This window comes from Dipodascopsis tothii (genome assembly GCF_038497935.1).
Source record: "Dipodascopsis tothii strain CBS 759.85 unplaced genomic scaffold V1510scaffold_18, whole genome shotgun sequence".
In the NCBI taxonomy this organism is placed as follows: Eukaryota; Fungi; Ascomycota; class Lipomycetes; order Lipomycetales; family Lipomycetaceae; genus Neoaidaea; species Neoaidaea tothii.
In genome coordinates, this window is record NW_027118002.1 from 20544 (window position 1) to 44332 (window position 23789).

The following is a 23789-nucleotide window of genomic DNA, read 5'->3' on the forward strand; positions in this document are numbered from 1 at the left end:
CCCGGGTGGCGCCCCGGGCGCCCCGCCCGGGGGGGGGGTGGGGGGGGGCCGCGGGCGGCGACTCCGTCGAGGGTAGCTGCCCTGCGGGCAGGAGCCGCATAGCGTGCGGCATATAGCCGCACGAACCCCAGACCGTTCGAATGCACGCAATTTCCGTCTGCCCGTAGGGCAGCTACCCTCGACGGAGTCGCCGCCGGAGGCACGCCGCATTCCGACGAGCGTACGCGCTCCAGCAGGGACTCCGTCAAGGGTCGCTGGCTGCGAGCAGGGAGCCGCACCGCGTGCGGCATATAGCCGCACAGATCTAGGCTGGCCTCGGGCTGGGCCCGCCGAGGGCTCGCGGCAGCGGTACCGCACTACAGAGCGCCAAGCGCCATGTGACCAAAAAGATTAAAGCAATGCGATCCAGACTCCAAGGCACCGTCTCTATCTATAACCTGTCCTTCGAGCAAAAATAGGGCATGAACGCGCGCGCGCTGATCTCAGTGGCCAGCTCGGGAGTGCCGACCTCAGCGTTGGTGGTGGCGCCGTCGCGGGTGCAGCGCAGACGCACAAACTGTTCAAACTCGCCGACGATGACAGCCCACTCGTTGAGAGAGCGGCCGGCGTACGTCAGCTTGGTAGTGTCCTTTGGCAGCACGACCTCGTCGGTCGCGCTGGTGACGGTCGTGTTGGCGGTGTAGTACCGGACCGTGGTCGGGTCGTAGTCCGAGTCCGAGTCGGTGTCGCTCGAGTCGGACGAGGCCGAGCCGAGGCGGCGCTTGGAGAGCGCAGCCGAGAGCGAGAGCAGGTCGTCAAAGACGGGCTCGCGCGCGGGCAGCAGGTCGCGCGGCAGCCGCGGATATGCGGGGAGGACTGTGTGTGCGGGGAGCGTGCCGGCGAGAAACATGGGCTGGGACGCGGCGCGGACGGCGCGGTGCATGGCGCGGGCCTTGTCGCGGGGGTCGGCGAACTCGAGCACGAAACGGTACGTGCGGGCGAGGGCTGCAGGCGCGGGCGTGGGCGCGAGCGAGGCCGTGGACCGGCGAGCGTCGAGCCGCGGCCGGTCGGCGCGCAGCGTGTCGAGGTCCGAGGCCGAGGCGTGGCCGCGGCGCACGTCCGGCGGCGGCGGCGCCGGCGGCGCCGGCCGCGGCGACTCCGGCTTGGCCCTGGCGTCCTTCTTGCCGTCGGCGAGCTGGAACACGCTGCGGAACGACCTCCACTTGCGCGAGAAGCCCGAAACGGGCTTGGCCGAGAGCAGGCTGGCGGACGCGTGCCGGCGCAGGCTGCCCTCGCGCTCGTCCGGCGGCTTGGACGGAAACAGGTTGGCGTCGTGGACGTCGTAGCGGCTGGTCGGCAGCGGCGGCGGGTCGGCCGGGGCGGGCGCGGTGGACGCGCGCTTGAAGGACGGCCGGCGAGAGGTCACGCGCCGCACGGGACGCGGCTCGGGCCCCGCGTCCATCGTCGGGAAGATCTGGTTGAACGTCTGGACGAGGCCCGCCGGCGGGTCGCTGTTCGGGACAATGGCCATGCGCCGGCCGGCGATGGGCACGCACGGCTCGCACGCGATCGGCCGCGCGGCGGCCGCTGCGTGCGCCTTGAACTCGGCGTACGTCGTCTCGAGCCGGTCGAGCAGCACGGCCCGTGCCCGCCGCAGCTCCGGCCCGGCCGCGTCGTCCACACGGCCCACGCGCCAGCACAGCAGCCGCAGGTAGTACGTGCGAACCATGGCCGACCAGTGCAGGAACAGGTACTGCCACGTCTCGTCGGCCAGCAGCCAGTCCAGGCACTGCAGGCCGGCCGCGCGGTGGGCCATGATGGGCTCCCAGAAGTTGAAGAGGAACGTCAGCGCGCGGACCTCCGAGTGCGTGTTGCGCGAGAGCATCATGCGCTGCGTGGCCGCCACCCAGAACGTCCAGTCGACGGCGGCGCCGTGGCTGCCGACGGCGACCAGGCGCAGGACGTCGTCGGCAAGGTCGTAGAGGCCGATGCAGCTCGGCAGGTCGTAGAGACTCGTGCGGGCGGCCGCGGCCTGCAGGACGAGCTCAAAGGCGGCGCGGAACGGCGTCGCGAACGGCGACTGCGCCAGGTCGACGGTCAGCAGCTCGTGCACGGCGCGCAGGATCTTCATGCTCGAGATGGCGCCGACGGTGCGGGGCAGGCTCGAGCCGAAGGTCGTCGTCGTGACCGCGCTGAACAGGCTCGTATTCTCGTCGGCGGCCTGGCCGCGCAGGGCCGTGCTCGGCCGGTGCGCCTTGGTCTTGGTCGCCTGCATGGCGTCGCTCTGTCGGTGGACGACAAAGTCGAACGCCCGCAGGATGTGGCCGTTGATGATGGGCACGCCCGGCACGCAGACCAGGGCGCGCGCCGGAAAGTCCGTTGGCAGGTAGTTGGCCACGAGCAGGTAGTAGTGCTTGAGAAACGACGCGAAGAGGTCGCTCTCGTTGGTGTTCCAGCGGGCGGCCCAGGGCCCGTAGAGGCTCGGGACGGCCGGCGGCGGCGGCGGCCGGTCGGCGAGGCCGCGCGCGGCGACCAGCCGGTGCAGGTGCGCCGGGAACAGCTTCTCGAGCGCGCGCCGGTGGTGCTCGACGCGGCCCGGCGCCAGGCCGGCGGCCTTGAAGAGCCGGCGGACGTCGGCGGGCCGGACGGCGAGCAGGTGCAGCAGCACGTCGGCCACGCCGGGCACCCAGAAGAAGCAGCGCGCAAAGACCTGGCCCGAGAAGACCGAGACGCTGACGGGCACGGGCTTGAGCGCGAGCCGCGCCAGGCAGTACTCGAGCGTGTCGGCCAGGCTCTGGCGGTAGAGATCGTGGTCGGCCTCGGGGCCGACGGCCCACTCGCGGCGGGACATGATGCCGGCGACGGCCTCGAGGTAGGCGCCGCGGTCGGCGCCCGAGACCGGGCGGGCGCGGTCGCGCAGGGCGGCCACCATGGCCGCCCACCAGCTGTGCAGGATGGCCGTGCGGCGGCGGAGCTCGGACGCCGAGACGGCCGTGTGCTCGCCGCGGTGCTCGCGCAGAAACGGCAGCACGGCCAGGCGCAGGACGTTGGCCTTGTGGACCGTCGTCCGCGAGAGGAACTTGTGGAACTCGGCCTCGAGCGCCCGGAACTCGTCCGCCCACTGCTGCTGGAGCTTCTTGGCCGACAGCGAGTGCAGCGGGAAGACCAGGTCGGGCGGGACGCCCGGGATCGGGCCGCACGCGGACGAGGCCACGGACGACGGCGGCGAGTCCGAGTCGGACGACGCCGGGGACGACGCGAAGGAGCGCCACAGCGACGACGCCGTCGACGACAGCGAGAACGCCGAGAGCGACGACAGCGACGCGTGCGACGCGCTGTGGGCGCGCATGCCGGGCGGGTCCGCGAACGGTGTGGGGCAGCGGTCGTCCGGGGCAAGCGCCAGCTCGGGCGAGCGCGGCCGCGGCGAGACCGTGCGCGACGACGACGCCGAGTACGGCGAGAGCGAGCGCCGGTCGAGCGCCAGCGGTGGCGGCAGCAGCGGCGAGCGCTGACCAAAGGCCGAGTCGCACGCCGGCAGCGGCAGCGAGAGGTCGCTCGGCGTGAGCGCGGCAAACACGGACGCAAGGTCGGCGTCGGACGGGCCGCCCACGGACAGCGACGGCACGGCGACCGGCGGGAGAGAGGCCGAGGACGCGCGCAGACGGGCGGACGCGCGCGCGGTCGGCGGCGAGGACACGATTCGGTCGGAGCGGCGCAGGACGCGGGGGCGGGTGTGCGGGCAGTCGGTCGTCCGGCAGGCGGCGCACATATAGCGGCGGGCGCCGCCGGCAGCGCCGGCGGCGTCCGCGGCCAGCAGCTCGGGCCCGGCGGACGTGCGGCAGGGGTCGCTTGTAGGCGGGCTCATTTCGCGGGCCCGGTCAATAGCCGGACAAAGGCGCACGGGCACCCGGCAGCGGCCGCCGGCGGGCGCAGTCTCTCGGGCGGCCTAGCGGTAGCCGCCGTGACGGTGATAGCGAGCCTAGCGGTAGCCAGACGCGGCGCGGCCGGTGCGGCCGGTGTTCGCCGCGGCGGCGGCCGCGCACAATTGCCGGCGGAGCGGCGGCGCGGTCTATCGGTCGGCGGCGTGCCTGACGGCGCCGACGCGGAACGCTTGGCCGTTCGTCGCGCGGCTCGCGGCGCGCTCGCGACAGCTGCCGGCGCTCGGCTAGCTGCTCGGCCGCGAAGTCTGTTCAGTGTCGGCTCGTGGCCGGGGCCGGGGACCGGAGATCCGGACGCGGCTGGACGGGGGGCTTTCGGGGCGCTCAGGCGCGCATCTTCCGACACTGGCGGTCGGGCTGTCGGCCGCGGTCTGTCGGGCGTGCTTCGTGGCCGGCGGTCGTGGATCGTGCGGTGATGACGGCAGAGAAGTTTGCGCGAGGCAATAAAAACTCCCACGTAAGGTTCACATTTAGCGGATGGAGCAGGAGAGTTGTCGCAAGAAGATCAAATAAGGTTCGGGTACGTACCCGCCTAGCGCTGATGAGTCTGGGTACAGGGGCCACGGCGGACGAGCGTGTGCGCTAGGCGGCGGGATCGCCGTACCTGGCGTGCGTAGCTGCGACCGGTACCGTGACCGTCAAATAGGACGGCCCGCGAAGACGTCACGGAGCGCGCAACAGGCCCCGATCTGTGCTAGTGCGACGATGCACAGAGCCACTGCAGCGGAAACTGCACCGAACGGGACTGCGAACGCCTAGCGCATGCCGCGGACGCCCACACCGCGGACGGAAGAGGGCGCGCGGCCCAAACGGGCGCGGTGCGACGAACGGGCAAGGCGCGCGCGCGCGGACGGAAACGGCCGCGCGCGCCGGCGGCCGCCCGCTGTGCTGGGTCCGCGGCCGCAGCCCGCGCCTGTTGGTAGTGAGCGTACCGCCAGGGGCGGCGCCGCGGGCGGCCGCGCACCGGGTCCACGGCGCCGGCGCGGCCAGCCGGCCGGGCCCGCGGTGCGCCGCTGTGCGCTCTGGTGCGACGCTGCTGTGGCTGTGTGGCTGGCTGGCCACGCGGAGTCCCATCTCGCTAGCCCGCTACGGCTAGCGGCTAGTTATTCCGGGCTGCATTGCGCGTGCTGCGGCGGACTAGCGCCTCGCCGTAGCAAACAGCCCGCGCTCGATACGCACTGCTGGGTACGCTCGCCTGGCCAGCCCGCGGTGGCTGGGCGTGGGGGCGTGAGCCGCACCGCCTGTCGCGGACGGCGCGTCGCCGCCGGAGATCGTGTCTGGCCGCCGGTGCGCGGCGCGACAAGCTTTGTGGCGGCCGGTGGGCCGCACGGTCTGCTGCAGACCGGGGCCGACACGCTAGGCGTGTGTGGCCAGTCACCGTGCGCCGGCGGCGCGCCAGAGGGCGTGCTGGAGAGCGTGCCGGACAGCGCGCCAGAGGGCGCGCCGGCGCCGTGTCGGCAGCGTGCAAGAGGGCGCGCAACAGGCTGCGGCCGGATAACAGTGGCTGGCCACACCTAGTACGCCAGCAGGCACGGCAACAGGCACGCCGTGGGGCGTGCCGCCAGGCATCCTGGCGGGCATGCCGGTGGGCGGGCATACTAGCCGGCATACCGGCCGGCATGTCGCCACGCAATCGCCAGCCGTGCGGCCGCATGGCGGACGCAGACGCCGGTGGGCGCCGCCGCAGCCGCAGCCGCGACGTCGGCGGCGTCTGCGGTGTGTGCCGATGAGCCCGCCTGCGGGCCGCCTCTGCGTCGGCTGCCACGCCGTCCGCCACGCCACGCCGTGTCGCAGCGGCGGCTGCCCACCGCCGCGGTCTAATGTGCGCACGGCCGTTTGTTCTGCAGACCGATGCGGTGGCTCAATGGTAGAGCTTTCGACTCCAGTTCGCGCCGGCGATCGAAGGGTTGCAGGTTCAATTCCTGTCCGTGTCATTTTTTTGCCGCGCCGCACGCCGTGCGGCTCACTCAGCCGTGCGTCGCTTCCATGACGCCATCTATCACACGCGCCAGCGTACGGCGCGCCACAGCCGTCACTCGGTCACACGCACGTGTAGCCGTGCCGCCCGGGCCCGCCACCGCGCCCGCGCTAATCGAACAGTGTACCAGTGTATTAACAGTCGACGCAAGTCATTAGAAATTAGATGATCCCAAGATGCCATGATACAGAGCAATGCAAAAGTGATATACAGGAGCTGGTCACGCGTAGACCGACGCGTGGCGCACGTGGCGCACGTCAAAGCTCTCGCGGCGGTCGCAGCCGTTGTCCTCGTCCTCTTCGTCGATCTCGCCGAGGTAGAGCACCGAGCCCAGACTCTGGTGCTTGCGGTGGCCGCGCGCGGCCTGTGCGCGCGCGGTCTGGGGAAGCTGCATCGAGTGCCGGTTGTTCGCGCCCGCGTAGACGTACGAGTACTGGTACGGATTGGCGTGCCGGTCGCCGTAGCAGCCCTGGTACGAGAAGCCCGGCGCCGGCGCCGTGCGCGTACGCAGCGGTTCGACCGCGCGCGGCAGAATCAGGCCCGTCGTGGGCAGCGGCGGCACGCGCGGCAGGCGCGCCAGCGCGGCCAGCGGGTCCGATGCGTCGAGCGCAGCCAGGGCGTCGAACGTCTCGTAGCGCGGCTCGGTGCGAGCGTCGGCTGCCAGCGCTGCCGACGCGGCCAGCCGGGCCAGCAGCGCTGCCGTGTCGGCCGGGCCCGCGCCCGGCATGTCGCATCCAACAACGTCGGTGACGAACAGCGGCCGGTATGCCGGGCGCAGCACGAACCGGCGCAGCAGCGACGGCGCCTCCGGCTTGAGCGTCTGGCCTGTCGTCGGCGGGAGCGACGACGTCGACGACAGCGAGCTGATGGACGACGACGACGACGACGACGACGACGACGACGACAGCCGCGACGACGGCACCAGCGGCGGCACCTCAAGCTCAAACGTGTCCGCTGTCGTCAGCGCGCCCCCGCGCACACTTACCATAGAGCAGATCGACCACTGCCAGCTTCTTGCGACGACCAACAGGCACCGTCCGGCGCGCGTCCGGCGCGTCGGCCGACACAGCGACCTTGCCGAATCGGCCCATCGCGATCAGCCGGTTGAGCTGCTCGCGCGTGCGCACGACCTTGCCGCCGACCAGCAGCGCCACGCCCGTACTCCCGGCGGCCGCGTACGCGCGCCCGATGGCGGCCATCGGGTCATGCACGCCGCCAGTTAGCACCGGCAGGCCCGTCGTCTTGGACACCGTGCACGCGAACGCGGGCGCCGTCGTCACCGGCTTGCGGTCGCGGCCGGCGGGCGCCGACCGCAGCTGGAACAGCACGGCGGAGTGGGTAGGCTCGATCTTGCGCATTCGGGCACGGGGGGGTCTGCAGCGGATGGGCAGCACCAGCAGGGGGCTGCGGTATATATATTCTCGCCCAAGGTTTTCGGGCCCAAAAAAAAACTCCCTATCGCCGGCGCCCGCGCGGTGTAGTGCGCCTTGGCCGCTGGCCGCTGGCTAGCGGCCGGCTACGCTCGTGCCTGTGGACTTTCGTTCACTCTTACATCATGGGCCCAGTCGCTGCTTAGCGCACGGCTAGCCCGCGCCTAGCGGTCTGCTAGGCCCGGCCAGCGGCCCCGCCAGAACTGCCTCGCCCTGGCGCCCCCGGAAAACGACCGCCGACGCCGGCTAGTGCGCGCTATCGCGTCCAAACTGCCCGGCATGGCCCGATCTGGCGCGGGCCGGCGCCGCCGACCCTGTCGCCTGCGGCCGGTGGGCACCATCCGCCGGCCAGTCGGCGGGCCTCCCGACCGCCGACTCGCGAACGGCCCAGTCCGCTCGGAACGCTTCTGCGGTGCGGCCCCGCTAGCGGCGTTGTCGCCTGTGATAGAGTTCTGCAGCTACGTCATGCGCACTCCGCGTTCGTGCTCTGCAGCCGACGGCGGGTGCCCGCGGTCCGGCTCACGGCTACGGCGCCGCCGCACGCGCGTGCGCGCCGAGCGCCGGGCGCACGGCCGGGGACCGCGAGAGCCCCGCCCGCGATCTGGCGAGGGTGGTGCTGGCCGAGGCTGGCGCGCCCGGCCGACGGGTGTCCGCGTTGGGCTTAGTGCCCGTACTCGTCTCATGGCGCTCTAACGTCATAGCCCCGAGCTCACACCACCCTGCCGCCGGGCACGCCCGCGCAACAGCATCCCACCGCACGCAGACGGTCGCTGACCGGGCGACAGCGGCTGCCGACACGCCTGCAGCCACGGCCGCGGCCGGCAGCCGCGCACGCGGCCCGCGAGCCGCACGAATAGAGTTTCATATGGTAGCCCAAGCCGTGCCCAGAAAAACTCTAAACGGCGTTGCCTGGTTTAGCAAACTCTGTTTACGATGCAGCCAATCGCGTCACACAGAGAGCGCGCGCGCGCTACGTGCGGCTAGCGCGAGCGCCGCACCACTACGCCGTACGGCTGAGCGCGACCGGCCTGTTGGACCCGGCCGCGCCCCGGCCCGGCCGGCCGCATGGCGCACGGTCGGGCTGCAGCCGTGCTGTCGGCGCGCAATTGCGCCCGGCGCCCGGGCCGGCGGGCGCATCACCGGCGCGGGCCCCCGCTGCGCTTGGCGGCAACCACCACAAATAGACGTCATAAAAAGTTAAGTATTTTTAGACCGCTCTAGTGTGCGAACATCCTCCGGCGGGTTCGTGAGACTGCATTTTCTAGCGGGGAAGGCGCTCGCGACTGCGCGCTAGATAAGCCCTGCGTGGCCGGGCGGCGCCCGTAGGGTTCGTATCTGCAGGTGTATGCAGAACGGTGCAGTAGCCTGCACGACCATGCACGTTGGAGCAAGCGCCGCACTAGCGTACCAGTCCGGGCGTCAGCTGACGGTGCGGCTCGCCCACCATGGCCGGTGCCGTCGGCGGCACCCGACGGCTGCAGCCAATGGCGCCGGCCGCCCTGGCGCTACCGCCGCCCGCACTGGCGTCAGGGACGCGGCCCGGCAAGGGACCCGGTCCGGCAAGCGGCAGGCGGTGGCACCGACGTCATGGTCCCAGCCCAAGGCTGCATTGAGTATGTACATGAGCCGCCCGGCGCTACTCGCGCGGGCGCCGGCGGACCGGCGTCGAGAGCGTGCGCGCGGCCGCCTTGGGCGCAGTCGCCGCCGCCGCTTCGCGCTTCTTCTTCTCGCCCTCGGCGAACTTGGCGTAGCGCTCGCGGAAGCTGGGCGACTTGGCCGCCGGGCTCGCTGCGGCCTTGGCCACGATCTTGGGGAACGGCGTCAGCCGGAACAGGTTCCGGAACGCGGGGTTCTGCAGGGCCGCGCCCTGGAGCGTCACCCAAAGCGTTGTCGTCACGAGCAGCAACGACGACGCCGAGCTCAGGTACAGGCCAGTCAGGAACGTCGCCGCCGGCGCCACCACGAGGATCACGCGGCGGGCCAGGCCCGTCGTCGAGTTGACTGCGCCCGACTCGCCACCGAGCTTGACGGACGTGAAACTGGTGATCGCGCCGAGGATCGGCAGGCCAAAGTACTGGTCCGTCTGCTTGAGGTTCTCGAACCAGAAGATGCCCTGGTGCTCCAGCCCGAGTCCGGCGTCGGCGTTCGCCAGCCGCGACACGGCCGAGAACACGCCGATGAAGATCGGAATCGACAGGATCGGCGCCACCAGCCACATGTTGCTGATGCGCGCCTTGGCCATCAGCCGCCGCCGCCGCAGCATGAACTTCTGCTTGGTCGCCGAGTCGGCCGCGCTCTGGAAGCCCTCTGTGATCCGGTTGAGGTCGTCCCGGACCGCCGCCATCCTGGCTTGGTTGTCCGAGATCTTGAGGAAGACAGGGAACATAGCCACACGGAGCGCTAGCACAACGCCGACGATGGCTGCCCACCACGGCAGCTGCAGGTTGTAGTGCGCAAACTCGAGGATGTGCACGAAAAAGTCCGGCGGCCACCACCAGTTATTGGCGAGCGACACCGTCTGGACGTACGGGCCGCTGGAAAGGACCTCGGCGGCCTGGGAGACGGCCGCGACGGCCGTCTGGGCCGTGTCTGCAACGGCCCCGGCGACAGCCGAGGTCGACTCGGCCACGGCACCGCTCGCCGACTCCGCCGCCGCCTTGGCCGTCTCGACCACGTCCTCGGCGGCCGAGGGCGTGCTGGTGACGGGCTCGACGGCGTCCTTTACCGCGTCCGCCACAGTCTCGGATGTCTCGGCTGGGGGCTCGCTCTTCTTGCGCCAGAAGCGCAGCGACAGCTCGCGCGCCTGCAAGCCGACGGGCACGGCCGTGCGCACTCCGGTGCCAAGCACCATGGCGCCGGCGGGACGGGCCATCCGGGCGATTGTCGCGGCCTGGAGTCAGCATTGTTCCGGTCGGGCTCGACTTGTCGCCAATCGCTCGCCAATCGCTCGCCAACCGCCCCGGCCGGACCAACCGGCCGGGCGCGGCACCTGACGCGCGGCTACATCTCGGCACCGGCGTCGGCACGAGATTCCGCTCGCGCGCGGCCGCACTCATCCGTCCGCACTCACCCTGGGCGCACTCATCCGTTGAGCCGACACCAGCCGGGACAGCAGCATCCGCTGCCCAGCTCTGTACGACATCCTATACTGTCCGGATTTTGGTCACCGCGAAGTCTGCTGGCAATTCTGGCCCTTCTGCAGCTGCTGGAGAGGCTGCGCTCGCGAATTGTGAAGTCCGCCGTGAAGACTTTTCGTGCGGATTTTCGCACCAAAATTTTTTTGCGCGCCCGAGGCGTTGTCCCATCGGCCAACGCGCCAGTTAAACGCGGGGAGCCATCCGTCATCGCCAACGCTTCCAGGCGCGGCGAGACCGCTGGGTCCATCTGGAACCGTAGGGGGGCAGGCAACGGACCGGCACGCGGCTCGGCGCGCTTGGTGCGGCTCGTGCGGCTCACAGCGAGTGGCTGGTGGGGCTTGACTGAGGCGGTGCGCATGAATGTCCGAGCGCCCGCTTGATACAGCGCTTGATAGATTGTTTGATAGACTGTTTGATACATCCCGCGGCCGCACAGCGCACCGCACCACCGCCCACAGACACGGCTGCAACACTGGCACCCTGTCCTTATACCCTCGATACCGTTGCTGAGCATGCACAATCTGCGGTCGACGCGCTCGCAGCCCTCAGATACCCTGGCCACAACGGCCTCTACCGACTGTTCCACATGTAAGACAGAAACCGCTGCCTGCTCCGCGATTGATACCCCAAAAAAGCCTTTCCAGCGGCCTGCAGGCTCCAAGCGTGACCGGCCCGTCGGCAGCAGGCCCGCTGCCGGCGTCTCTACGGTGACGGCCGCCCATACCGCCGTCCCGTTCACTGGCCGGCCCGAACACGCGCTCAGCAAGCTCCCCGAAAGTACCCGCCAGGCCGTCCTCGCCAGCATTGAGCAGATCGCAGCCGAGCTCTCGCAAGCCATCTGTCGCGGCGAGCGGCCAGTCATGCAGATCGGCCAGCGACACAGCGCAGACGCGTTCACGTACGACGTGCTGAGCCGCACAATCTGCGCCAACGTGCTGTCCAGGCGCAGCTCGGTCGGCTTTCCTGGCACGACGTTCGCCGAGTCGCGGCGGTTCGGTAGGTAGCTCTGCGAACGCGCTGACGCAGCCATGGTGCTCAAGATCCTGCATGTGCTGCACACGACGCTCAGCGAGGGCGCGTCGATGACCAAGCGCGATGTGTTTTACCGCGACGTCGGGCTGTTCAAGAACCAGGCGATCGTCGACAAGTGCATCGACGACATCGCCAAGTCGCTCCTGCTGTCGCGCAACGACCTGGGCGTGGTGGCCGCGCAGAAAGGACTACTGCACGTGCTCGGCGACGGTGACGGCGAGCCGGAGGTCCAGCTGATTCCGCCGGCCGGCGAGCTGCCGCCGGTGCCGTACGTGCTCGTGATCGAGAAGGAGGCCGTGTTCCGCAGTGTGTGCCGCCACGGGCTCGGCGCCGCCGCGTGCGGTGGCCTGGTGCTGACCGGCCGCGGATACCCCGACATGGCCACGCGGGCGTTTCTGCACCGGTTCGCGGCCGACCGGCCGCACGTGCCGGTTCTGTGCGTCGTCGACGCCGACCCGTACGGCATCGAGATCCTGTGCACGTACCGCTACGGCAGCCGGTCGCTGGCGCACGAACGCGATCTGACGTGCCGGACGCTGACGTGGCTGGGCGCGTCCGTGACGGACTTTGCGGCCGGCCAGGCGCCGCTGACCGCGCGCGACCGTGCCAAGGCGTGCCGGCTGCTGCAGCGGCCGTGGCTGCAGGCAGCGGACGCGGCCAGTCTGCGGCAGGAGCTCCAGCGAATGCTTGTGCTGAACGTCAAGGCCGAGATGAACGTGGTCGGCCACGGCACGACCGAGATCGTAGACTATATTGGCCGCCGGGTGGCCATGGCCGTGTGAATATATGTACATCAGACGTTGCGGGCGCGCTTGGCGTCCTTGACGTCGGCCGCCGGCGGCGGGTGCGCTTTGTCCTTGTCCTTGCGCCGGACCAAGCCGGCGTCAAGCGTGTTGACGGGCTTGCGCCGGACAAGGTCGTCGACGGCGGTGGGCTTGCGCCGGACAAGACCGGCGCCGAGCACAGTGGGCTCGGCAGGCGCCGGCGCGGTCGCGGCCGCTTGCGTCGCCGGCCGCCGCCCGCGCACCTCGGCCACCGCCGCGGCCGGCACAGCGGCCGCGAACTCGGCCGTCGCGTTCGCGGCACCAGCCCGGGTCGCGTAGTCCGACGTGGTCATGCACTCGTGCAGCCGCGCAAACGCGCGCTCGTCCAGCGGCGCTGCCGGCGCCGGCCGTGTCCGGACCACGCGGCCGGCCACGCCAAACAGGCCGACCACGAACCCCAGCCGGAACTCCTGGCGCGTCTCGAGCTCGAGAAAGAACTGGCGGGCGCTGGTCTGCGCGCGGTGCTCGGCAATCAGGCTCTCGAGGAACCGCGACTTGGGGTCGTCCGGGAAAAACGGCACGCACTGCAGCGCCGGCGCCGCCGCCGCCTGGCCGCCGAAGATCTCGCCCTCGTCCCACCACGTCCGCGCGTCCGCCGGCCGCGGCGGGAAGAACGCGCGCACCTCCGGGCCGGATTCGCCGGGGATCATCAGCCGCGCGGCCGCCGGGGGCTCGAACGCGGCCAGCACCGGCGTCAGCGCCCGCGCCCACCACCGGATCAGCTGGCGGTCGCCGAGGACGTGCTTGGCCTTGTTCTTGGCCGAGTTTGGGAACAGGTACTGCGCCTGCGCGCGGGCAAACAGGCACACGCGCGTGTCCAGCCCCGGCCGGCTGACCGCCTCCACCAGCGCGCGCACCACCCGCGCGGTCACCTCGGCCAGCCGCAGGCCCGCGCCGTACCCCGTCGAGTCCGCTTTGGCCACAAACACGGTCGTGCAGTCGCGGTTGTCGTACACAAGCGCCTCGAGCGCGTAAACGTGGACGTCGCCGGCCGTAAGCACGACCAGGTGCGTCGTCGGGTGCACAGCGTCCTCGTCCGCCTTGGCGGCCGCCCGCGTCAGCTGCACGGCCTTGCTCGCCCGCGATCGCACGTGGTTGATGCGGTACGGCGCGTCCGCGGCCGGCAGCACGTCCGCCAGGCACTCGCTCCAGAAGCTGTCGTCGGCCATGTCTGCGCACCCGTTAGCCATCCGTCGCCGTGTGCGCGCCTGCGGCTGCCGCCGGCCGCCCGCTGGCTGGACTCACCGTCTGTGGACCTGTAGAGCCCGCGATCGCCGCCGGCTGCCGCGTTTGTGCCGCTGAGAAGCCTGGCGTGGCTGCGTGATCGCCCGCGTCAAAAATTCCACGGTTAAGAAAATTTCTTCCACGCAACGCACCGATAGAACGGCCACGATCGCATCAGACATCAGGCGGACGAGGCCGGTGCTGCACGAGACGAACAGCCAGCGGGCGATTCAGCAAGGCCACGATCAGCGAGAGCGCTGATTCGAACGGTGTTGGGCCACAATGGATGAATCGGGCCACGGAATTTCAAGCGCCGCCGTGCGGCCGCAGCGGCCAACGCGACGGCCGGAGCGGTCGCCGCGGCGCGGACGGGACGAGCGCGATGGGCGCGATGGACACGAGACGCGGCGGGGCCGGGACCGGTCGGTGACGCCGGAGCGGGCGGACCGGCGCCGGCCTGAGCGATCGCGATCGCGGTCATACTCGCCGCGGCGGGACCGGGGCCGGGCGCGGTCGCCGGAGCGGGGCCGGACGGTGTCGCGGTCGCCGGCAGGCCGGGGCCGGCCGTACTCGCGGTCGCCGCGGGGCCGGGGCCGGGCGGTGTCGAGGACGCCTTCGCGGACGCCTTCGCGGACACCGTCGCGGACGCCGTCGCGGACACCGTCGCGGACACCGTCGCGGTCGCCGCGGCCGCGGTCGCGCTCGCCCGCGCCGCGTCGCCGCGACTCGCCGCCGCTGGACCCCAAGGCTGAGCTCGAAAAGCTGCTCAAGCTGCGCTCCGGCGGCACCTACATCCCCCCCGCCCGGCTGCGCGCCCTGCAGGCCCTCGTCACCGACAAGAGCACGGCCGACTACCAGCGGCTGGCGTGGGAGGACCTCAAGAAGGGCATCAACGGGCTGATCAACAAGGCCAACAAGGCCAACATCCGCGACATCGCGCAGGACATCTTCCGGCAGAACCTGGTGCGCGGGCGCGGGCTGTTTGCCCGCAGCATCATGCGCGCGCAGGCCGCGTCGCTGCCGTTCACGCCCGTGTACGCGGCGCTGGTGGCGATCGTCAACACCAAGCTGCCCCAGGTCGGGCTGCTGCTGGTGTCGCGGCTGGTGATGCAGTTCCGGCGGGCGTTCCGGCGCAACGACAAGGCGGTCTGCCTGAGCAGCACGACGTTCATGGCGCACCTGTGCAACTACCAGGTGCTGCACGAGATCCTGGTGCTGCAGATCCTGCAGCTGCTGCTGGACAAGCCCACGGACGACTCGGTCGAGATCGCGGTGGGCCTGATGCGCGAGGTGGGCGCGTACCTGGCCGAGAGCTCGTCCGCGGCCAACAACTTTGTGTACGAGCGGTTCCGGACGATCCTGCACGAGGGCGCGCTCGAGCGGCGGACGCAGTACATGATCGAGGTGCTCTTCCTCGTGCGCAAGAACGGGTACGCGGAGCACCCCGCGGTCGTGCCCGAGCTCGACCTCATCGAGGAGGAGGACCAGATCACGCACCTGGTCGAGCTCGAGAGCCAGCTCGTCGTCGACGACAAGCTCAACGTGTTCCAGTTCGACGACCAGTACGAGGCCAACGAGGCCAAGTACCGCGAGCTGCGCGACGACATCCTCGGCGGCGACGACGAGTCCGAGGCCGAGGCCGAGTCCAGCGACGAGTCCGAGCCCGAGGAGGCCGCGCCCGCCGCCGGCGGCGCGGTCATCAAGGACATGACCAACCGGGACCTGGTCAACCTGCGCAAGACCATCTACCTCACGATCCGGTCGAGCATGGACTTCGAGGAGTGCTGCCACAAGCTCATGAAGATCAACCTCTCGCCCGGGCAGGAGATCGAGCTCGTCAACATGATCGTCGAGTGCTGCTCGCAGGAGAAGACGTACATGAAGTTCTACGGCCTGATTGGCGAGCGGTTCTGCAAGCTCAACCGCAACTGGGCCGAGCTCTTTGCGACCGCGTTCCGCAGCTACTACGAGACCATCCACCGGTACGAGACCAACAAGATCCGCAACATCGGCCGGTTCTTCGGCCACTGCCTGTGCTCCGAGGGCCTGCCGTGGGAGGTGCTCGAGTGCATCCACCTCAACGAGGACGAGACCACGGCGTCGTCGCGCATCTACATCAAGATCCTGTTCCAGGACATGGTCGAGAGCCTCGGCCTGCGCCGCGTGGAGAAGACGCTGGCCGAGCCGTACCTGCAGCCGGCGCTGGCCGGCATCTTCCCGCGCGACAGCCTGCAGAACACGCGGTTCGCGGTCAACTTCTTCACGGCCATCGGCCTCGGCTCGCTGACCGAGGCGCTGCGCGCGCACCTCAAGACGGCGCTGGCGGCGCAGGCCGCCCTGGCCGCCAGCCCGTGATGTATTAGTCAATCTGTATTCTACTGGCCGCGACGACGCCCTCGAGCACGTCGCCGGCGCTGAAGCTGACCCGGAGGTCGCCGTCGTCGAGCCACTCGTGCTCGCCGCGGACGGCGCCGGTCGAGATCAGGCCGACGCGCTTGCCGGCGGCCTTGCTCTCCTTGAGGAACCGGAACGCCGAGTACGTGGCGAGCGAGGACCCGACGACGAGCAGCTTGTCGGCCGCGCCGACCTTGCGCTGCGCCTCGGCCCGCACCGCCTCGTCCAGCGACTCGCCGAAGAAGATCACGTCCGGCTTGAGCACGCCGGCGCACGTCCCGCACCTCGGGTACGCAAACGCCTCGTACGACACCCCTGCCGGCAGCTCGAGGTCGCCGTCGGGGTTCTTCTTGAGCGTGGCGACCACGTCCGCGGTCACCATCGCGGCCCACGACGGGTTCAGCGCCGTCAGCTGCGCCTGCACCGCCACGCGCGGGACCTTGGTCCGGCACCCCAGGCACGTCACGTCCGCCAGCGAGCCGTGCAGGTTCGTCACGTCGTCCACGAACGGCCCGTGCAGCCCGTCGACGTTCTGCGTCACCAGGCTGGCGATCCACCCGGCCCGGTGCAGCTCGCCGACGAGCCGGTGGACCCGGTTCGGCCGGGCGTCGCGCACCGTCGCCCAGCCCAGGTAGCTGCGCGCCCAGTAGCGCTGCCGGTACGCGTGCTTGCCGACAAACTCCGAGTAGAAGATCGGCCGGTACGCCTTGTTGCTCGTGTAGATGCCGGCCGGGCCGCGGTAGTCGGGGATGCCCGACTCGACCGACACCCCGGCGCCGGTGATGAGCGCGGTGGACCCCGTGGCCGGCCGCAGGAAGTCCGCCGTGGCGGCGACGGCTGCGGCGAGCGTCGTCGCGCCTGCCGGCAGCGTGCGCGGCGGCAGGTCCTTGATGTTGTACGGCACCCGGAGCTTGTTCATGGGGCTGGCCTGCGGCGGTGCGCGCGGGTTTCGTGATAGCCGGGTAACAATGTCGCCATCGACAAAGAGCCCGCCGCACACAAAGCCGGCCACCGACGGCGCCGACGCTCTCCGCAATGGTTTCCGACATGAACGCCGACGCCCTCGTGCAGTCGCACGACCCGAACCACCCCGCCAACCTCATCTGCGAGCTCTGCCGGCTGTTCTACAACAATGGCTGGGTCACCGGCACCGGCGGCGGCATCAGCATCCGCGACGGGTAAGTCCTCGGCGACCGCGCTGACGCCAGCGAGCACATCTTCCTGGCCCCCTCTGGCGTGCAGAAGGAGCGGATCGTGCCCGAGAACATGTTTGTCATGGACGCCGAGAGCCAGCAGTACATCCGGCGGCCGCTGGCGCTCAAGCCGTCCGCCTGCACGCCGCTCTTTCTGGCCGCCTACACGATCCGCGGCGCGGGCGCGTGCATCCACACCCACTCGCAGAACGCCGTGCTGATGTCGCTGGTCTGCAAGAAGACGTTCAAGATCTCCAACGTCGAGCAGATCAAGGCGCTGCCGAAGATCACCGAGCCGGGCTACCTCTCGTGCTTTGACGATCTCGTGATCCCGATCATCGAGAACACTGCCCACGAGGAGGACCTCAAGGACTCGCTCGAGCAGGCCATTGTCGACTACCCGGGCGCGACCGCCGTGCTCGTGCGGTCTCACGGCATCTATGTGTGGGGCGAGACCGTGTGGAAGGCCAAGGTCTACAACGAGGCGATCGACTACCTGCTTGAGCTGGCCGTGAAGATGTACCAGATGGGACTGTACAAGCCGGAATAGATCTTTGACGCGTGCTGGCCGGGTGCGTAGACGCGGCTGCGAGGGAGCCGTGCCGGCTGTGGCGGCCGGCCGTGCGGCTATATGCCGCACGCCGTGCGGCTCACTGCTCGCAGGACGATCCCCTCCGACGATGTAGCCGTCGAAGACGCATGAGCACGTGTGAGCGAGCCTCCGGCGGCGACTCCGTCGAGGGTAGCTGCCCTGCGGGCAGAGGAAAAACGGGCTCGTTACGACGGCCCGGGGTTCGTGCGGCTATATGCCGCATGAAGTGCGGCTCACAGCCCGCAGGGCGGCTGCCTTCGACGGAGTCGCCACCGGAGGCGCGTGCATACCCGTGAGCGAGCCTCCGGCGGCGACTCCGTCGAGGGTAGCTGCCCTGCGGGCAGAGGAAAAATGGGCTTGTTACGACGGCCTGGGGTTCGTGCGGCTATATGCCGCACTCCGTGCGGCTCACGGCTCGCGGGACGACTTCCTCCAACAAGGTCGCCGTCGAAGGCGCGTGAGCACGCGTGAGCGAGCCTCCGGCGGCGACTCCGTCGAGGGTGGCTGCCCTGCGGGCAGAGGAAAAACGGGCTCGTTACGACGGCCCGGGGTTCGTGCGGCTATATGCCGCATGAAGTGCGGCTCACAGCTCGCGGGACGACTTCCTCCGACGAGGTCGCCGTCGAAGGCGCGTGAGCACGCGTGAGCGAGCCTCCGGCGGCGACTCCGTCGAGGGTGGCTGCCCTTTGGGCAGAAGAAAACTGGGCCTGTTGACACGGCCCGGGTCCGTGCGGCTATATGCCGCACTCCGTGCGGCTCACCAACCGCAGGCTGCTACCCTCGACGGAGTCGCCGCCGGAGGCGCGTACACGCTTGAGCGAGCCTCCAGCGGCGACTCCTCGGCGGCAGCTGCCCTCGGGCAGACCCAACTCGGCTCGCCAAACCGCCTGCGTCCATGCGGCTACACCGCGGGCCATCGGCAGTCCGCAGCTACGCGCCGCAGGCTGCTGCACGTGGGCGGCGCGCCGCACCCGCTGCGGCGCGGGCCCGTGCGGCTCGCGCCGCCGCCACACGTGCCGAGCGCCGTTCCATGCTGTTCCAGCCGTGACGGACCGGGCCGGCGAGCGCGTTTGCGGCCGCAAGTGCACAAAACCGTACGCAGTTGTGGCATAGTCGCGCCCATCGCACCCCGAAAATGCCACCTGGCATCAACGCAGGCCACCTGTTATTTTGCGCGTCTCTCCGCAGAGTGCTCCGACCGTATATAACCTTCATCGATCTGGCCGATCGCACTCACAGCGCGCCCCCGCGGTCTTTGTGAATCCATCACCGATCCACGCAAGCAAGATGCACGTCCCCATGAAGCAGATGGCGTGCGCCGCCGCGGTCTCCGCGCTGGCCGCGCAGGTCGCCGCCCAGGCCGTCGTGCACGAGGCCGCCGCGGCGGTCGAGCACCCCGACTTTGTGGTAAGTGGCGCACGCGCTCCGCTGACAGCAGCCCTCGGTCGCGCCCGGCGCAGTCTTCTTTGAGCAGTTTGGCGAGGGCTGGGAGGGCCGGTGGGCCGCGTCGTCGGCCAAGAAGGACGACTCGGACGAGATGTCGTACGTCGGCCAGTGGAAGGTCGAGGAGCCCACGGTGTTCCCCGGGTTCAAGGGCGACGACGGGCTGGTGCTCAAGAACCGCGCGGCGCACCACGCGATCTCGGCCAAGTTCGACAAGCCGCTGGACAACGCCGGCAAGACGCTGGTGGTGCAGTACGAGGTCAAGCTGCAGAACGGGCTCGAGTGCGGCGGCGCGTACGTGAAGCTGCTGTCGGACAACGCCAACCTGCACGCCGAGGAGTTCTCGGACAAGACGGGGTACCAGGTGATGTTTGGCCCGGACAAGTGCGGGACCACCAACAAGGTGCACCTGATCATCCGGCGCAAGAACCCCAAGACGGGCGAGTACGAGGAGAAGCACCTGGTGTCGCCGCCGCGCGCCGTGTTCAACAAGCTGTCGAACCTGTACACGCTCATCATCACGCCCGACCAGCGCTACGAGATCCGGATCAACGGCAAGACGGCCAAGGGCGGCCCGCTGCTGGCGGAGAACGCGTTCGTGCCGTCGTTCTCGCCGCCGACGGAGATCGACGACGCGGCCGACACCAAGCCCGCGGACTGGGTCGACGACGAGTTCATCCCCGACCCCGACAACGCGGCCAAGCCCGACGACTGGGACGAGGCCGCGCCGTACGAGATCCCGGACCCGGCCGCGGCCAAGCCCGCGGACTGGGACGAGGCCGCCGAGGAGTACATCCCCGACCCCGAGGCCGCCAAGCCCGAGGACTGGGACGACGAGGAGGACGGCGAGTGGGTGCCCGAGCTGGTGCCGAACCCGGCCTGCGAGGACCACGGCTGCGGCCCCTGGGCCGCGCCGCTCGTGCCCAACCCGGCGTTCAAGGGCAAGTGGCAGCAGCCGATGGTCATGAACCCCGACTACAAGGGCGAGTGGGCGCCGCGCAAGGTGCCCAACCCGGACTACTTCGAGGACGCCTCGCCGGCCGACCTCGAGCCCATCGGCGCCATCGGCTTCGAGCTGTGGACGATGCAGAACGACATCCTGTTCGACAACATCTACATCGGCCACTCGGTCGCCGAGGCCGAGGCCATCGGCAACGAGACCTTCGTGCCCAAGCTCGAGATCGAGAAGGCCGTCGAGGAGGCGACCGCGCCCAAGCCGGTCGACACGCCCAAGACCGGCCAGTCCAACTGGGAGCTCTTCAAGGCCGCGCCGGTCGACTACGTGCTCGACCGCGTCGACTCGTTTGCGTATACGTTCAAGCAGGACCCGATCGAGGCCGTGCGCGTGTTCCCCGAGGTCGCGGCCACGCTGGGCGTGCTGCTGGTGACCGTGCTGTCGCTGCTCTTCAGCACCGTGCTGCTCCTCAAGGGCGCGCCGGCCCCGGCCCCGCCCGCGCCCGCGCCCAAGGCCAAGAAGGCCGACAAGGCTGCCGAGCCCGAGCCCGAGACCGAGACCGAGGGCCCCGTCACCCGCCGCCGCACCCGCCGCGCCGAGTAGCCTGTCCATATGTACGCCTAGCAGACAAAAGTATCCATTTATGTACCATATCATGTCGTCCACACCTGCACCGTGCCGTCTGTCCCGCAGCTGAGCATCTGGTGCTGGCCCTCGCGCGGATGGTACGCCACGTCCGAGACCACCTTGCCGGCGTGGCCCCGCAGCTCGTGCACGATCCGGCCGGTGAGGAAGTCCCACACGTACACCCGGCCGGTCTCGCTGCCGCTGACGACGTACGTCTCGTTCTCGCCGAAACACGACCGCACGCGGTACTCGCTGTTCTTGTGCCCCTTGAACGTCTGCAGCAGGCTGCCGTTGGCCCGGTCCATGAGCCGGATGGTGTCGTCCAGCGTGGACACGAGCAGCGACGTCGCGTCCGTCGACACCGTGATGGACGTGATCGGGTCTGCGTCAGCCGGGCCGCGCGGCTACTTACGCCCGACCAGGTCGGCGGTCAGCTGGCCCTTGCGCACGTCGTAGACCCGCAGCGTGCCGTCGACGGACCTGCGTCAGCGGCGAACGCACACACGTACCCTGTGATGATCTCGTGCCCGGCCACCAGCACGTCCGCCACCGAGTCCTTGGCGTCCGCCAGCACCTGGATCGGCTTGGCCGACCCCGACTTGCAGTCCCACAGCCGGACGGTCGAATCGTACGAGCCTGGCGTCAGCTACGCGCGGCCAGACCGTACCGCTGACCATCACGGACGCGTCCGCGTTGAGCGCGACCGAGTTGACGCGCGCCGTGTGGCCCGACAGCTTGCGCAGCACTGTCGCCGTCATGACGTCCCAGAAGAAGACCGAGCGGTCGCCGCCGCAGCTGGCGAACTGCCGTCAGCTCGCGCAGGCGCCGACGCTTACCGTGGCATTGTCGTGCGCCACCGCGATGTCCAGGACCTCGTAGCCGTGCTGCCGTCAGCGCGGCCCGCGGGCCACGTACCGAGATGTACTGCTTCACGAGCGAGCCAGTGTTGGGGTTCCAGAGCAGGATCTTCTTGTCCTGGCCGCCGGTGAGCGCGTACTGCCCGTTCGAGTTGTACGTCACGACATGGACCGGGCCCGCGTGCGACTGCGTCAGCATGGCCGGCGGCGGCGTACCTTGAGCGCGGGGCTCTTTGGATGGATCGGGAACGGCATGGGTGCCGCGTCGCGGGCGGCGTGTTGCGGGCGTTGGGGTGTGCGGGCGTTGGGGTGCGCGGGCGCAAAAAAGAGGTCGTGCCCGGGATCGAACCGGGGTTGCCAGAAGTCTCGTCAAAATCTGGAGTGATGGCCACTACACCACACAACCAAACCCTGCCCGGAAAAATCCCGAGACCGGCACTATTGCGGTCGCTGCGCGGACGACTAAACTACGACTCGGACGCCGCTGGACCTCAGCTCTAATGGCAGGATTCGTATCGGCGTGCGTGCGCCACGCGCAGAGGACTGGCCGTCTGGCCGGCCGGATCGGCCGGCCGGCTGGCCCGCCAGGTCGCCGGCTGTGCGGCCTGGCGAGCCTGGCCGGCCGGCCGCGGCCAGCACCCGCGCCGGCGTCTGCTCCCCCGACCGGCGCCGGCGCCGCCCGCGCCTACACCGGCGTCGCCCGCGACCGCGTCCGCGGCCACCGGCTCCGTGACGGCGAGCGTAAGTGCGCGCCGGACCCGCTGACGGCAGTTACGCCCGGAATCTCGGCTGAAGAGTACTACTTCCGGCGGTCGCTGCTCTCGTCCAAGCTGCCAATTGGCTCGGTCGCGATCTGCGTCGGGGCCGAGATCAAGTTCCGCAAGGGCTCGGCCGCGTTCTACGGGTTCAACCAGGACCCGGACTTCTTCTACCTGACGGGTACGCCGCCCGGCCGCTTTTCTGACCGCAGGGCTCAACGAGCCGACGGCCGTCTTCGCGCTCGGTAAGTGGTGACCGGGCCCGCTGACGCAGAACGGCACTCGGAGACCGAGTACACGACGCACGCGTACCTCCGGCCGAAGAACCACCGCGAGGAGATCTGGGAGGGCCCCCGGCTCGGGCTGGAGATCGTGGACGAGATGTTCAACTTCGACACGGTCAAGGACATCAAGTTCGCCGCGCACGAGGTGGCCGAGATGGCCAAGCGCGCGACGACGGTGTACTTTGACATGCCCAAGCCCCGGTCCGAGTTTGCGTCGGTCTTCCTGTCGGAGCCGCCGGCGACCGAGGCCCGGCTGGTGGCGGCGATCCGGGACGCGCGCAAGGGCCGCAGCGTGCGCGCGCTGCGGCCGGTCGTGGACGAGATGCGCACGATCAAGAGCGCGTTCGAGCTCGAGGTCATGCGCGAGGTCGGCGCGATCTCGGGCGCGGTCTTCAACAAGGCGTACGCGACCGAGTTCGACCACGAGGCCGACCTGGACGCGTTCCTGGACTACCACTTCCGCACCGGCGGGTGCGAGAACTCGGCGTACATCCCCGTCGTCGGCGGCGGCGAGAACGGGCTGTTCATCCACTACACGGTCAACAACAACCCGCTGCGCGACGGCGACCTGGTCCTGGTCGACGCCGGCGGCCAGCTGGGCGGCTACTGCGCCGACATCTCGCGCACGTGGCCCGTCAACGGCCGGTTCAGCGGCCCGCAGCGCGACCTCTACCAGGCCGTGCTCAACGTCCAGAAGGAGTGCCTCAAGCTGTGCACGGTCGACTCGGGCCTGTCGCTGAACGACATCCACCGCCGGTCCGAGAGCCTGCTGGCGGTCGAGCTGCGCAACATCGGCTTCGACGCCTCGCGCAAGGTAAGTCGCGGCCGCGCCCGCTGACCCAGCAAATCGCGGCGGTGCTGTACCCCCACGCCGTGGGCCACTACCTCGGCCTCGACGTCCACGACTCGCCGTCCGTGTCCAAGGAGCGGCCGCTGCGCCACGGCCAGGTCGTCACGATCGAGCCCGGCGTGTACGTGCCCTACGACGACGCGTTCCCGCGCCACTTCCAGGGCATCGGCATCCGCATCGAGGACGACGTGTTTGTGGACGAGGCGTCGCCGATCGTCCTCAGCAGCTCGGCCCTCAAGGAGGTCGACGAGATCGAGGAGCTCTGTCGGGAGCGGGTGTAAATAGCTAGCGCGG

General features: G+C 69.9%; 11 protein-coding genes and 2 non-coding genes across 13 annotated transcripts; 6 read left to right on the forward strand and 7 right to left on the reverse strand.

Moving 5' to 3' along the window:
- Positions 1-481: 481 nt before the first annotated feature.
- On the reverse strand, positions 482-3472 carry V1510DRAFT_349118 (uncharacterized protein; the record flags this gene model as incomplete). The annotated part of the gene is made up of 3 exons (XM_066930842.1): positions 482-628; positions 803-1378; positions 1472-3472. Coding segments are annotated over 3 exons (2724 nt in total), but the record flags the coding sequence as incomplete, so codon positions are not given.
- A 2295-nt stretch (positions 3473-5767) lies between these two features.
- On the forward strand, positions 5768-5851 carry V1510DRAFT_t155. Its single transcript has one exon. It is a non-coding gene; the product is annotated as a tRNA-Trp (tRNA).
- Positions 5852-6006: 155 nt separating this feature from the next.
- V1510DRAFT_418022 (uncharacterized protein) lies at positions 6007-7348 on the reverse strand. The gene is given in 3 exon segments (XM_066934062.1): positions 6007-6806; positions 6819-6849; positions 6881-7348. The coding sequence occupies 3 exon segments, from the start codon at positions 7251-7253 to the stop codon at positions 6116-6118; spliced, it is 1095 nt and encodes a 364-aa protein (XP_066788460.1). The 5' UTR covers positions 7254-7348; the 3' UTR covers positions 6007-6115.
- A 1478-nt stretch (positions 7349-8826) lies between these two features.
- On the reverse strand, positions 8827-10655 carry V1510DRAFT_418024 (60Kd inner membrane protein-domain-containing protein). The gene is made up of 2 exons (XM_066934063.1): positions 10396-10655; positions 8827-10215 (listed from the first exon to the last, which is right to left on the reverse strand). Exons 1-2 carry the CDS (start codon positions 10465-10467, stop codon positions 8962-8964), a joined length of 1326 nt encoding a protein of 441 aa, XP_066788461.1. The 5' UTR covers positions 10468-10655; the 3' UTR covers positions 8827-8961.
- A 319-nt stretch (positions 10656-10974) lies between these two features.
- V1510DRAFT_366322 (Spo11/DNA topoisomerase VI subunit A) lies at positions 10975-12276 on the forward strand (the record flags this gene model as incomplete). Its single annotated transcript, XM_066931258.1, has 2 exons — positions 10975-11458; positions 11489-12276. 2 exons carry the CDS (start codon positions 10975-10977, stop codon positions 12274-12276), a joined length of 1272 nt encoding a protein of 423 aa, XP_066788462.1.
- On the reverse strand, positions 12086-13666 carry V1510DRAFT_136085 (histone acetylation protein-domain-containing protein). The gene has a single exon (XM_066930333.1). It carries the CDS (start codon positions 13506-13508, stop codon positions 12288-12290), a length of 1221 nt encoding a protein of 406 aa, XP_066788463.1. The 5' UTR covers positions 13509-13666; the 3' UTR covers positions 12086-12287.
- Positions 13667-14198: 532 nt separating this feature from the next.
- V1510DRAFT_418032 (armadillo-type protein) lies at positions 14199-15930 on the forward strand. Its single transcript, XM_066934064.1, has one exon. It carries the CDS (start codon positions 14539-14541, stop codon positions 15895-15897), a length of 1359 nt encoding a protein of 452 aa, XP_066788464.1. The 5' UTR covers positions 14199-14538; the 3' UTR covers positions 15898-15930.
- On the reverse strand, positions 15902-16855 carry V1510DRAFT_426360 (DHS-like NAD/FAD-binding domain-containing protein; the record flags this gene model as incomplete). The annotated part of the gene is made up of 1 exon (XM_066935153.1): positions 15902-16855. One exon carries the CDS (start codon positions 16853-16855, stop codon positions 15902-15904), a length of 954 nt encoding a protein of 317 aa, XP_066788465.1.
- Positions 16856-16927: 72 nt separating this feature from the next.
- Positions 16928-18046, forward strand: V1510DRAFT_418035 (class II aldolase/adducin N-terminal). The gene is made up of 3 exons (XM_066934065.1): positions 16928-17114; positions 17145-17890; positions 18021-18046. Exons 1-2 carry the CDS (start codon positions 16972-16974, stop codon positions 17677-17679), a joined length of 678 nt encoding a protein of 225 aa, XP_066788466.1. The 5' UTR covers positions 16928-16971; the 3' UTR covers positions 17680-17890; positions 18021-18046.
- Positions 18047-19029: 983 nt separating this feature from the next.
- V1510DRAFT_366434 (Calreticulin family-domain-containing protein) lies at positions 19030-20722 on the forward strand (the record flags this gene model as incomplete). Its single annotated transcript, XM_066931267.1, has 2 exons — positions 19030-19125; positions 19157-20722. The coding sequence occupies 2 exons, from the start codon at positions 19030-19032 to the stop codon at positions 20720-20722; spliced, it is 1662 nt and encodes a 553-aa protein (XP_066788467.1).
- Positions 20695-21962, reverse strand: V1510DRAFT_418039 (WD40-repeat-containing domain protein). The gene is made up of 7 exons (XM_066934066.1): positions 21820-21962; positions 21662-21790; positions 21583-21630; positions 21414-21549; positions 21256-21382; positions 21159-21226; positions 20695-21128 (listed from the first exon to the last, which is right to left on the reverse strand). The coding sequence occupies exons 1-7, from the start codon at positions 21856-21858 to the stop codon at positions 20773-20775; spliced, it is 903 nt and encodes a 300-aa protein (XP_066788468.1). The 5' UTR covers positions 21859-21962; the 3' UTR covers positions 20695-20772.
- On the reverse strand, positions 21932-22009 carry V1510DRAFT_t161. The gene has a single exon. It is a non-coding gene; the product is annotated as a tRNA-Gln (tRNA).
- A 94-nt stretch (positions 22010-22103) lies between these two features.
- On the forward strand, positions 22104-23776 carry V1510DRAFT_366341 (xaa-Pro aminopeptidase-like protein; the record flags this gene model as incomplete). Its single annotated transcript, XM_066931262.1, has 4 exons — positions 22104-22542; positions 22574-22606; positions 22636-23459; positions 23489-23776. 4 exons carry the CDS (start codon positions 22104-22106, stop codon positions 23774-23776), a joined length of 1584 nt encoding a protein of 527 aa, XP_066788469.1.
- Positions 23777-23789: the final 13 nt, after the last annotated feature.